Source organism: Colobus angolensis, unplaced genomic scaffold, assembly GCF_000951035.1.
Source record: "Colobus angolensis palliatus isolate OR3802 unplaced genomic scaffold, Cang.pa_1.0 Scaffold21, whole genome shotgun sequence".
Lineage (NCBI taxonomy): Eukaryota > Metazoa > Chordata > Mammalia > Primates > Cercopithecidae > Colobus > Colobus angolensis.
In genome coordinates, this window is record NW_012115266.1 from 8,528,352 (window position 1) to 8,541,299 (window position 12,948).

Consider the following 12,948-nt stretch of genomic DNA (forward strand, 5'->3'; position numbering starts at 1 on the left):
TGAGCTGTGATCATACCACTACACTTCAGCCTGGATGATAAAACAAGACCCGTTTCAAAAACAAAATAGTGCTCTATACAAGGACGACCAATAAGACCACCTTTTATAGTTTAGTATATATTCCTCCAGAATTTTTTTTGTGCATATGACAATTTATGTATAATTTTTATTGTTTTTACAAAAATGGGATATGGTTTTGAAATTTGCTTGTTTCAGTTAGTATATTCTGGACACCTGTTATATCAACATATAAAATTTACTGATCCTTACTATGTGCCTGGCACTGTGCTAATGGCTTTACATGGATTACTTTGTTTACATACAGGTTTACGTCCTGCTTTTTAACAACTGTGTAATACTCTAGAACCAGTGTTCCTTTATATAGCCAGACCCTATTGAAGATAATATAACAAACAACACTAAAACACTGTTAAACATACACACTTGTGAACAGAAGTAGAAAATTTTTAGTAGAATTGTTGGCTCAAAAAATATGCACATTGTTTATTTTAATAGATGTCAAATAGCCCCTGGACAGCAATGTGTCAGTTTGTTCATCTGACAACATCTGTCAGATTCTAAACTGCTGGAATATAGGTGTCATCCAGTTTTACACTTGCAACATCTGCCTCGTCTCTTTTACCGTGGTTGTTTAGGACAGCTAGCTACTCTTGGTTTGTGTCCTCCTGAGTTCTCCTTTTGGTCCAGTTAGCTTACCATCTTTCCTCACCCTTGGCCTTTCTCATTCATCCTTTTTCAGGGGATTATAGTGACGCTATTGAGACGCTGCTCACAGCCATTGCGGTTATCAAACAGTCCCGGGTTGCCAATGATGAGCGTTGCCGTGTCCTCATCTCCTCTCTTAAGGACTGTCTTCATGGCATCGAAGCCAAGTCCTACAGCGTGGGTGCCAGTGGGAGTTCTTCCAGGTGAGTTGGTGATTATGTCCTCACCTACCAGCCCCAAGCAGCACTCTTCCAAGGATAGGGAGTATGGACAAATGGAGCCCAAGGAATCTGGGAAAGACCTGACTGAAAGTCTGGACCTTAGCCTTCATGTCTTTATGGGGAAGAAACTAATCAGATACTTTCATTAATAAGTGTTGTAACATCTGGAATCTGGTAGGTGAGGCATGGGCTCATGTAGGAAAAAATATAGACAGGTATTGTTAAGAACATGGGCTTTGGAGTGCTACAAGCTTGGATTGGAATCCCAGTTCTGCTGCTAACTATCTGCATGACCTTCTTGCATATGGAAGTTAGTTAACTTTCCAAGCCTCATTTTTCTCATTTTTTAAAATGGACAATGATGGTATTTATCTTATAGACCTGCTGTAAAGATTAGGTCAGATAATCCATACAAAATTATTAGCACTGCACCTGATAAATTATGTTCTCAACAGATAAATTTACCTGTTAATCATCCTCTCAAAAGACTAGTCCTCAAAGAGGCAAAATCCTCAGACAGTAGGCCTATGATAGAGTAATAGAGGAGTAGTTTAGGCAAATATCAGAAGACACCAGAACACCACATTCTTGGAAAGAATGTGGTAGGCCTTCTGAGTGAGGCTGAAGGATCTTTCTAATTAGGAAAAGACATCGGTCCCGGGAAAGGTCACCTAGCCGGTCCCGGGAGAGCAGCAGGAGGCACCGGGATCTGCTTCATAATGAAGATCGGCATGATGATTATTTCCAAGAAAGGAACCGGGAGCACGAGAGACACCGGGATAGAGAACGGGACCGGCACCACTGAGAAAGGTGGGAGAAGCCCCATTCCTGGCTGCTGGGGGATCTTTTATTAAAAAAAGATTTATAGTGAAGAGTTCTCTCTCTTTAAAGCAAAAGTAAATGCAGCAAGGGTAGGGGGAACTTCTGATTTACATAACTGGAATTGCAGGGCAGATTTTCTGCACATTTATGGGGAATCTTTCTCTGAGATTCAGCTCTTTCTGAGATTTCTGCTTGTTTCTTAACTACCTGGTATCTGAGTGAGAGCATGGTGTCTGCATTCAGGCACCAATTTGAATCCCAGTTCCTCCACTAATAATTGGCTATATTACTTTCTGTTCCACAGTTTCTTCATTTGTAAATGAAGATAATAAAAGCAACTGTCCCAATGACTTGCTAAGTTTTAGTGTGAGAGTCCATGCAGACCATTTAGCACTCATGGTACCTATCACATAGTTCTCAATAATTAATAGCTATCGTTATTATTATTATTATGAACTTTCAATTTAAAAAATTAGGAAAATTGACTAAGAATAGTAACACCATTGCCTACTTAGTTTTCAAGGTGCAACATTAATGATTTTAAGAATTAGGCTCAGTACAGTGGCTCACACCTATGATCCCAGCACTTTAGGAGGCCAAGACAAGAGGATTGTTTGAGCCCAGGAGTTCGAGACCAGCCTGGGCAACATAGGGAGACCCTGTCTCTACAAAAAATACAAAAATTAGCCAAGTGTGGTGGTACACATTTCGTGGTCCCAGCTACTTAGGAGGTGGAGGTGGGAGGGTTGCTCAAGCCCAGGAGGTCGAGGCTGCAGTGATCTGTGATTGCACCACTGCACTCCAGACTAAGCAAACAGTGAGACCGTGTCTCAAAAAAGGTGGGGAGGAGGGGCAGGCGGGTGCCTCATGCCTGTAATCCCAGCACTTCAGTAATTTGGGAGGCAGAGGCTAGAGGATCACTTAAGCAGGAGTTTGAGACCAGCCTGAGCAACATAGTGAGACCCTATCTCTTTTTTTTTTTTTTGAGACGGAGCCTCACTTTGCTGCCCAGGTTGGAGTGCAGTGGCCTGATCTCGGCTCACTGCAAGCTCCGCTCCCCAGGTTCAAGCCATTCTGCCTCAGCCTCCCCAGCAGCTGGGGCTACAGGTATGCCTCACCACGCCTGCTGATTTTTCTATTTTTAGTAGAGGCGGGGCTTCACCATATTGGCCAGGTTGGCCTTGATCTCCTGACTTCGTGATCAGCCCACCTTGACCTCCCAAAGTGCTGGGATTACAGGTGTGAGCCACCACACCCGGCTGATACCCCATCTCTTAAAAAAAAAAAAAAAAAAAACTTAGTTTATTTAAAAGATTTTGAAAATTAATATGCTTTAGTCAGAGAGGAGAAAGCTGATCTGAAAAATTATCTTTTAATAGGTTTAGGGGCTTTGTGGTGGATAATTAACCTCAACGGAAGGGTTTTTTGCTTTTGGAAAAGACTTAGTGACAAGGTTGTTTATTTTGTTGTGTTTTTTGTTTTGTTTTGTTTTGTTTTGTTTTTGAGACAGCGTCTCACTCTTTTGCCCATGCTGGAGTGCAGTGGCGCAATCTCGGCTCACTGCAACCTCTGCCTCCTGGTTTCAAGCAGTTCTCTACCTTGGCCTCCTCCCAAGTAGCTGGGATTACAAGCGCCCACCACCACCCCCGGCTGATTTTTGTATTTTTAGTAGAGACGGGGGTTTCACCATCTTGGCCAGACTGGTCTTGAACTCCTGACTTCGTGATCCACCCGACTTGGCCTCCCAAAGTGCTGGGATTACAGGCGTGAGCCACCGCGCCCGGCTGTTTTTTGTTTTGTTTTTTTAAATAGACACAGAGTCTTGCTCTGTCACCCAGGCTGGAGTGCTCTTCTGTGAAGCACTATCGTGGCTCTGTAACATCAACCTCCTGGGCTCAGGTGATCCTCCTGCCTCAGCCTTCTGAGGGTTAATTTTTAAATTTTTTGTAGAGTCTCGCTTTGTTGCCCAGGCTGGTCTTGAACTCCTGGCCTCAAGTGATCCTCCTGCCTCAGCCTCCCAATGTGCTGTGGAATTCTGGGTATGAAGCCACTGCGACTGGTTATAATTTTCTTTTGAAGCAAAATGAAAGCAGGAAGTTTGGAGAGAAAAACTGTTAAGTAATGGAGAAGTTCAGTTAAGATTAGTTGGATCCAGGAGCTCTGGCTGTGTCATCCAGACTTTATCTGCATCTCTCAGCTCTGCTTTTCTCTGTTGCTTTCATTCTTAGACAGGCTCCATCTTGGTAGGGAGTCAGAGGGGATGCTACAACTTTAGGTTGCATCCTACCAGTTTAGCAATCCCAATTGAAGGAAAGCTTCTGGAAAGATTGTTTCTAATATATAAGCATATAGGAGCAGGTGTTGACTCTGCTTCTATGGAAATCTTTAAAATAGGCCAGACTGGCTAGGGGTCTATCTGTAGTTCCTGGAGGCTACTGCGTGACCCAGGTAACTTCAGGGTCCTTTCTCAATTTTGTGGTTGCAGATTTATAAGTCTCTAGGACTTCCCATTTTTCTGTCTCACATCAAGTACATTAAGAAGATGTCCTTGGCTGGGCGCAGTGGCTCACGCCTGTAATCCCAGCACTTTGGGAGGCCAAGGTGGGCGGATCACGAGGTCAGGAGATCGAGACCATCCTGGCTAACACGGTGAAACCCCGTCTCTACTAAAAATACGAAAAATTAGCCGGGCGTGGTGGCGGGCGCGTGTAGTCCCAGCTACTCGGGAGGCTGAGGCAGGAGAATGGCGTGAACCCGGGAGGTGGAGGTTGCAGTGAACCGAGATCGCACCACTGCACTCCAGCGTGGGTGAAAGAGAAAAAAAAAAAAAAAAGAAAAAGATGTCCTTGATCTTTTGCCTGCTTGATCTAAAGTAATGGTAATTGAAAAGGAAGGTAGGAAGGTGAGGGGAAAGAATAGTAGTTCTGTTTGGTTTCTTTGGGATGGTGATGTCTGGATGAAGAAGGAGAAAGAAACTCACACCACCTGTGAGCCCCTATTGTCCATGAGCAATAGCTGGAATGTAAATAGTTGGAAAATTTGCAGTATTGTGCCTAGTGACGACCTTCTAAAAACCAAAATACTCCTTTTAGGTTGGCTACTGCCCTCTATCTTGTTCTTTGGCCATTAGCTTAAAAACATTTATAGCCAGGAATTGTTTTGTCTTTAATTGCCAAAAGAGGCAAATAAGTGGGAAGATGAAAAATTACTAATATTTTTTGTCTCTGTTCTCTGTTGTTAGCCACTCATTTATTCCACAAAATCCTAGAGTGCTTAACATCATTGAAATCCAGGATAACCCATGTAGAATCAACAGTTAGGCTGTGGGTTCTAGGTACTTCTTTCTAGATTTTGCAGCAGGTTGAGTTTGGGGAGATGCCCACGTATCCTCTGGAAAAGCAGACACTAATGTAGTAGACCACAAACAGCTTTGGCCTAACTCAGTCTCAGGTGGGCATGAGGGCAGGCATTGGAGTAGGTCTTGGTCCAGTCCTCACTCCCTTTTCTTGTTTGAGTCTGCACAGTTGCTGGTGTTACTTGTGGATTGAAAAGCACATGTAGGCCACAGTGTATGTCTTTTGGAGCTGACTGGGATGAGAGTGACCAGGGAGGTGATGACTGACCTGTGCAGAGCATGAACTGTCGTCTTTGGGGCTGCATTCAGTTTAGCAGTTAGAACATGACTGCATGTCACCATTCCTGATGGCTTTGCTCCTGACAGCCCTAGGACAAGGAAATTACCAGCGAGATCCACTGATCCAGCAGTAGTTTGAGAATTAAACATCTCAACCTGAGTCTTTAGCTGACACTTTGCATTATTTCTTCCACTTATAAAATGGGGCCAGGCACAGTGGCTTATTCCTGTAACTTCAACACTGGGAGGCTGAGAGGGGCAGATCACTTGAGCTCAGGGAGCGGCCTGGGGAACATGGCAAAACACTCGTCTCTACCAGAAATACAAGACTAGCTGGGCATGGTGGTGTGCTCCTGTAGTCCCAGCTACTTGGGGGGGCTGAGGCGGGAGGATCGCTTGAGCCCGGGAGATGGAGGCTGCAGTGAGCCATGTTTGTGCCTTTGCACTCCAGCCTGGGCAATAGAGCAAGACCCTGTCTCAAAAAATAATAGTAATAAAAATAAAATAAGACGAGACTATTTCTCCCATTATGAAGATAACTCTCTTTTGGTAACTTTGAAAATGCCGTAACAATATTGCCTAGAAAACAGTCATTTGACTTGTGTAGGCCCATGACAAGATGGGAAAAATTAACTGTGAGGCACATTTTCTACTTCCCCACTTTTCCTGGTCACCCCTTTGATATGGTGGTTATTTCATCTGAATAATACAGTCTGAAAGCACTGAATCAGGCACCCCAAGAATGTCAGTTTCTTACATTCTCATCCTAAGGACTGTATTCCATCTGTAGTGACCAAGTTATGGCTTAGGAAGTTTCATGCTGGGAAGATGGTACATGGTCCTCATTTATAGCAACCTTTTAGTTAGAAATGAATCGTATTTATATTCTATGATGACAGGTGTTCCCTGGGAGTGAAAGGTACATTTTGTTTAGAGGCAGCAATAGAACAGTAGCCTTCTTTGTCCATCTTTTCTCAGCATAGGACCCAGTTCTGGGGCCTGAAGGCTAATTGGCCCAGTGAGGGAATCTCTGATTTCTGCCTGCATTCCAACATTGGCACCAAAATGTAGCCATGGAGATTTAAGAATTGAGTGCTGTGGCTTGCTTCTCTTGGTGTACAAGTTATCCTCTGCAACCTGTGTCTTCAACTTTTTGTAGTTCTCAACTATGTCAGTTATCTCATTATTTTAGGACATTATGCTACTTGAAATATAGTCATTCTCACCTCTTTCCTATACTCATTATCCATTGAAAACTGAGCTTTCTCTTCAATTTGGATCTAATTCAAAGATTCAGAAGCCCTAATGGTATGAAATTGAGTGTACTGAGGGCTTCAGTTTTCCCTTAGAGAAAATGGGACAAATACCAGCCTGCATAGGTGTTTAGACAGGCCAGGAAGGCTTAGGCCATATAGATTCTGAGGACCCAAACTGAAAATAGTGTCATTTCGGTGTGTAGAAGGATCAGGGAGGACGTAGATGTCTCCTCTAGGTTTTATAAGGCCACTTGACAGAAGTAGTTATATAAAAGGTAAACATTTGTGTGTAGGCTGTGTTGCCGGTTTGGGCATTTGGAGAAATTCTAATTCCTCATTTTCCCTTTGACTGTTAATAATGTTTTATATGCTCAGACTGACCATACCACCACCTGCAGATGGATATTGCAGCATTGGAACAGGGGCTGAGTGTACTAGGAACTTTGTTGGGTGGCCATGTGACAGGTGGCTTAATACACCCTTACTTTTGGGTAAAAGTTCTTTTTTTTTTTGAGATGGAGTCTCACTCTGTCACCCAGGCTGGAGTGCAGTGGTGCGATCTCAGCTCACTGCAAGTTCCGCCTCCTGGGTTCATGCCATTCTCCTGCCTCAGCCTCCCCAGTAGCTGGGACTACACGTGCCCACCACCACGCCCGGCTAATTTTTTGTATTTTTAGTAGAGATGGGTTTCACCGTGTTAGTCAGGATGGCCTCAATCTCCTGACCCTGTGATCTGCCCGTCTCGGCCTCCCAAAGTGCTGGGATTACAGGTGTGAGCCACCGCGCCCGGCTGGGTAAAAGTTCTTAACTGCATTTAGGTTTCTTCCATGCTCTGCTTTCTGTTCTGGCCTGGCCACGTGACTCCTGCTTAGTATTAGTATGTTTCCTGGTTCCTCACCCATGGCTGTCATGCGAGGAAAGACTTAAAAATCTCTTGAGTTTTAGTACATCTTGGAAAATCTCTGGGGCTGTGTTTGTGCATACACGTACTCATAAAAGCACTTTTAACCAGGACTCCTTTAAAAAGAAAAAAAAAAGGATTTAAGAGTTTCCTGTGTATGTGCATCCTGCCTGCTAGAACCTCTTGGGTGTTTGGGGATTAATGGATTTGGTTGTGTACATACTTGTTTCCTTACCACTAAACCTCCCATTTCCAGATTTTTCCCCCTTCCCCTTAAGGTAAGCTATGACTTGCACAGAATAGATTTCTGAACCCATATTTAAACTCACCTTATTCCCTTTTAGTAACTTTTCTTGAAATGTGTCACAGTTTCCATACTTTGGCAGCCAAAGTCTCCTTTTCAGTCAAACTTTCAGAGACCTCATTTCATTCTGTTTTTTCACCTAATCTTTATAGTGGATGTCACTGCTTTTTTTCTCTGTACACACTGTAGCTTCTCCTCCAACCATTCCTCACCACTTCTAGTGTCAGACAATGCTGCTTTGTTTTCCCAAGCTTGCATTCTCTGTCTGCATTCCCTACTTCTTATGTTGCAGCGTTAGAAAATGTGTGTTTTATATAAGCCCCTGTCATTCAGAAAGTAACCTCTAACTTGTGTTTTCTTTCTTCTCTTCTGATGTTCTCATTACAGGAGTCTGGTTGGAAGCAAATGTTTTTTTAATGGACTTGCATCTCCTCACCTTGATCAGGACTAAAGGACGGAGGCCGCCCCACCCCCTTCCCTTTCCTCCAAACCCCTAACTCCCTCCAGACACCCAGGGAATACCCTCTGCCCCACAGGATTGAAGACTGCTTGGCAGCCCTCCCAATCCCACAGCTCCTGTTTGCCAGGGGAAAGAACCTAAAGACTTCGTGTGATTGGGAGGGGTGGCAGACAGGAAGAACAGAACATGTCCAGGCCCCTGGTCTCCATAGAGAATGGTGCTTTGTCCAAGAAAACGTATGAGTTTCTGATTCTCCGGGAGCAGTTCAATGGTGAGGTTGATGGGAAGACTTCCTTCCCAAAGAAAATAGATCCTCCATGCAGGATCTAGGAGAGTGACTGGGTGTGCCAAAATATGCCCAGGGTCCTGCCCTCAGCACTAGATTTAATGGGGCCAAGAGGGTCCAAACCCCTTGCTAACATACCACTTCTTTGTTTAACTCCTTTACCTTCCCAGCCCTTTGAGGAGGGACCATGAGAACAGAAATTACCTTATGCAAAGCTCCTTCTGTTCCTGCTTTCCCTCTCACGTATTGACGGTTTATTTCCTTGACCTCCCAGAGGGCTGAACTCTCAACTCTGCGCTGCCCAGCCTTCTCAGTGGACTTGCCCCTCCTAAGCAGAGAAGGCCTATGAGGTTGCTTTCTGCTGGGAAGCCTGGCAGAGCCAATTACCACCCTCTGCTGCTTAGTGCTTGGGTACCTCTTGCAATAACCAGCTCTTAGTTGTTCCCTTTCCCTGGGGCTTTTCCATTTAACACATGGAGCCCTTTCCCCAGAAGGCTACTTCCTTGTTTTAGAGGAAGGTACTGCCCATTGGGAGATGGGGACATTGGGACCTCAGCAATGAAGAACCCTTGTGAAGTAACCAGGAGGAATGGGGAAAGAAGCAAGTTGGGCAGGATATGGCCTACTTTCATAGGCTTTTCTTCTTTCAGGTTTGATGTAAGCATGGGCTTGCATCCCCCAGGTACATACTTTTACTTATTGTGGGATAACCTGGCACTAGTAGGCAGGTAAAGTCACAAATTTGGTGTCTTTTCACCTTTTGACTGTTGACTTAATAGCTCCTCTCACTCTGCCTGGAGATACTTCCTGCCTCAGATGAGGAGCCAGAAGAAACAAAGCCCGACTTGAATGAACTCAGCTCAAGAGTTCTAAGGACCAGCATTCTGGGGGCCATTTTCTCTACAGGCAAATGGAATTGCTTTTCCATAACATCCAAATTGTAATGTGGTTGCTGCTGAAGGAGGAGGCAGCAGCGAGGTCCTGCGGTACCCATGGGGTGATGCTACTTCTGCATGCATCTACAGGGCATCTGACATCTAACATGAGATGTGGCATGTGAGATGAGACTTGGCATGTGAGACATAAGGTCACTAGAGACCCTTCTGGGTCAGAGGAGAGAGACTGAATTGGACTAAACCCTTCCTCTGTTCCCAGCACGTTTCTCATATAGCCCTCAGTCACTGAGGGAGTCCCCCGCAGGGTTGGAGAGGCACATTCTCTTGGGACAGAGGCTACAGGTTGGAGCTTTTTTTCCCCTGTCCCCCAACCCCATACCCACCTCCACTTCAGAACATGGCACCCCACCCAACTGGCCAAGTGTTAAGTGATGTGCTTATTGAGAGCAACTCCGGGTGTCTTTTAAAATGTAGAGAAAAGGTGACAGTTTAAGGAAAAATATATATAGAATACCAGAAATGCCGTTTGCCCGGAGAATTTTTTTCTCCCCATTTTTGTTTTGTTTTTACTCTCAATGACACAATTTTTAGTTTTATTTCCTGATAGCAAAAGGAAAAAAAAACACCCATCCCTCAAAAAGGCCAAGGTCCCGTCCCCCTGTTGTCGGTGATTTGTTTGTCTTTCTGATAGGTTGAAAATTGTGTAATAAACTTGATGACGCTGTCAATCTTTTATACTGCATTGTATTTTTTTCCTTTTGTAACAAAATATTTTTAAATAATAAATGGGGTGTGAGCTGTTTTATGGATTCTGCATTGAATAGATTTGTTGAGGTGTCTGGGGTACGGGCATGGGCTGATATAGACACACGAATACCGTGAAATGCCAGGTTCTTAGCCAGGATTGCATGTCAGGCAGTGATACATGGCTTTAGTTGACTGTGGAAAGCCTCCTAAGAGACCTCTAATGCAAACCTTTGGAGGCATCCCTTAAGGTTTAGCTTTTTTCCTTGGCCATCTAAACGTTTAAGCTGGTTAAACTTCCAAGTTATTATCCTTTACCCTTCAAGATTCCTAAGACTTATTTTCAGAGCAAATGTTCTACCTTGTACAGTTAAATTCCAATGTCAAGTTCAGGAAGGGAAGAATCTTTTGATAGGAGTTAGAAGACCTGACTGGTAGTGCCTAGTTCACCACCTGTAAATACGGACGAGCAGTGTAACCCTGGTCTTTTTCACCTACAAAATGAAAATAATAGCTGTTCTGCCTTCTGCACATGAATGTTTTAAGAAACAGATAACAAATGTGAATGTTTTATAAACTACCTGAATATGAGGAAGTATATAGTGTGGGTGATCTTGGGCTCCAGAAAAGCTTTTGGCTTTAAAAAGCCAGGTGAAGGAGGGTTCAATGATAAAAAAGTGAGCCACAGACCAGATGATAATGTGTATTGGTATCAGGAATGCCAAGATCAGTGTAAAAACAAGCTTTAGGAGAAGAGACATAGAGGGGCTATCAAGATGTGAAACTTAAAAGAGGAGGAAAAAGTAGTTGGAATACCTCAGAGTGTAAACTATTACTTTCAAATTGGGTTCCATGGTAACCCACATCTTAGTTGTACGTCATGCTTGCTAAGACACCTGTTCCTATGCTGTAGCAATCTCTAGTTAAGGTCTAAGCGTCTGGTTTTTATGCCCCAGATGACTTACAAACTAAATTGTGAGGACTGGTAGCTTAGAGGCAAAACTGAGCTTCATCTAGGAGGTACCATGGTGGTGTAGAAAAGGAAGGACTTTATGGTTACTCTAGGTTCAAATCCCAATTCCATTTCTAAGCTGAATGCCCTTGGACACATGACTTAACATCTGATTAATTTCCTTCTGCCTCATAGGATCATTATATGAATGAAATAACACTTTGCCAGGCACTGGATGAGTAGTAGTCTCTACAAGCTGCTGCCATGGTATGGAGCCAGAATCTGAATCTGTGTTCTAAATGCTTCCTAAACTGGGCCAGACCACTGCAGTCACTTGCTGGTTCTAGCCATGAGTGTGAGTAGCTGAGCCGGCCTCTGACAGTTTATGACCAGGGCCTGCAGTTCTTGCCACTGTCCCAGAATGTTGGTACCTCCAGTTCTGTGTGGACTGTAAAGCGCTTCCCTTGACTCTAGTGAGCACAGCCTCTGGCCATGATAAATCTCAAAGACTAGCTACACTGATTCCTGTCCTCCACTGTCTCCACTGCACCAGAAATAAGACATTTCTGTTGTATGTCTTAATCATGTGACTAACTGCATCTACACAGGTGGTTCCATCAAGCATCAGGAAAAAATGAACATTTATCAAGCAACCCACAGGAAGCACAATGTCCTAAACCTCCACATAACCACCCAGTAAACAAGAGGACTTCCTATTCCTAATCACAGCCTCATTTTCAACCATCATCCTCATCCTCAAGTATGAGGAAATGGAATTTCCTTGATCCAGACAGACTCCTAAGGCAAGAGTTCTAGTTCTACCTGTTAATACGTCACTTCTCACCTCTAAGCCTGCAAAGTCTGGGGTTAGACTTGGTTCATCTCTAAGATAGGTCTTTAAATTCTAATGGATTTTATAAGGTGCCCTTAAACTTCCAATTGAGCCTTCCAATCATTTATCTATATTGCTGTGGGGGTGAGCTTAACCAGTGAACCTCTAAATTAAATAGGCCATACAGAATGGGCTCTCTTCCAGTTTGATAACCAGTGACTTCTTCAAAACAGGGAAAAAGAAGCAGAAAACTGGTATTAGTGGGATTTGTGATTATCAGGGCAGTTCCTATTGAAGGTTTTGTTATTGTTTCATGGTTGATTAGACCTATCTACTCTGGTTTTTGGATAGTCCCCAAGGGCAGCTGGGAGGCAAGGGCACAGAAGGGGTAGGAAACAAGAAAAAGTATCAGTGCTTTGGACAGCAGAGCCCCTCAGGATGAGAATGAGCCTGATCATAGTAAGAGTTAAAAACCAGCAGAGAATGCTGAAAGTTACATTTTACTTTGAGTAAGAGCAGATAATCTAGGATTCATCTGAAAGCAGGCAGAAGAGCCTCAAGGTTTTCTGAAGTGGATTCTGTCTTGGCTCCTCATGGCTTCTTGGTATTAAAAAACATGGCCACTGCTGGGCACAGTGGCTCACACCCGTAATCCCAGCACTTTGGGAGGCCGAGGCGGGTGGATCACCTGAGGTCAGGAGTTCGAGACCAGCCTGGTCAATGTGGTGAAACCCCGTCTCTACTGAAAATAAAAGAATTAGCTGGGCGTGGTAGTGGGCACCTGTAATCCCAGCTACTTGGAAGGCTCAGGCAGGAGAATTGCTTGAACCTGGAAGGTGGAGGTTGCAGTGAGCCGAGATCGCACCATTGCACTCCAGCCTGGGCGACAAGAGCGAAACTCTGTCTCAAAAAAA

General features: G+C 44.1%; 1 protein-coding gene across 1 annotated transcript in view; it reads left to right on the forward strand.

The window, feature by feature from the left end:
* CPSF7 (cleavage and polyadenylation specific factor 7, 59kDa) overlaps positions 1 to 10,315 on the forward strand; it is a 21,783-nt gene extending 11,468 nt beyond the window's left edge. Inside the window, exons 3-5 of the mRNA XM_011942723.1 lie at positions 761 to 929; positions 1,590 to 1,757; positions 8,252 to 10,315. Coding sequence (XP_011798113.1) covers positions 761 to 929; positions 1,590 to 1,752 — 332 coding nt within the window. The 3' untranslated portion in view covers positions 1,753 to 1,757; positions 8,252 to 10,315. The remainder of the gene's footprint in view (positions 1 to 760; positions 930 to 1,589; positions 1,758 to 8,251) is intronic.
* Positions 10,316 to 12,948: the final 2,633 nt, after the last annotated feature.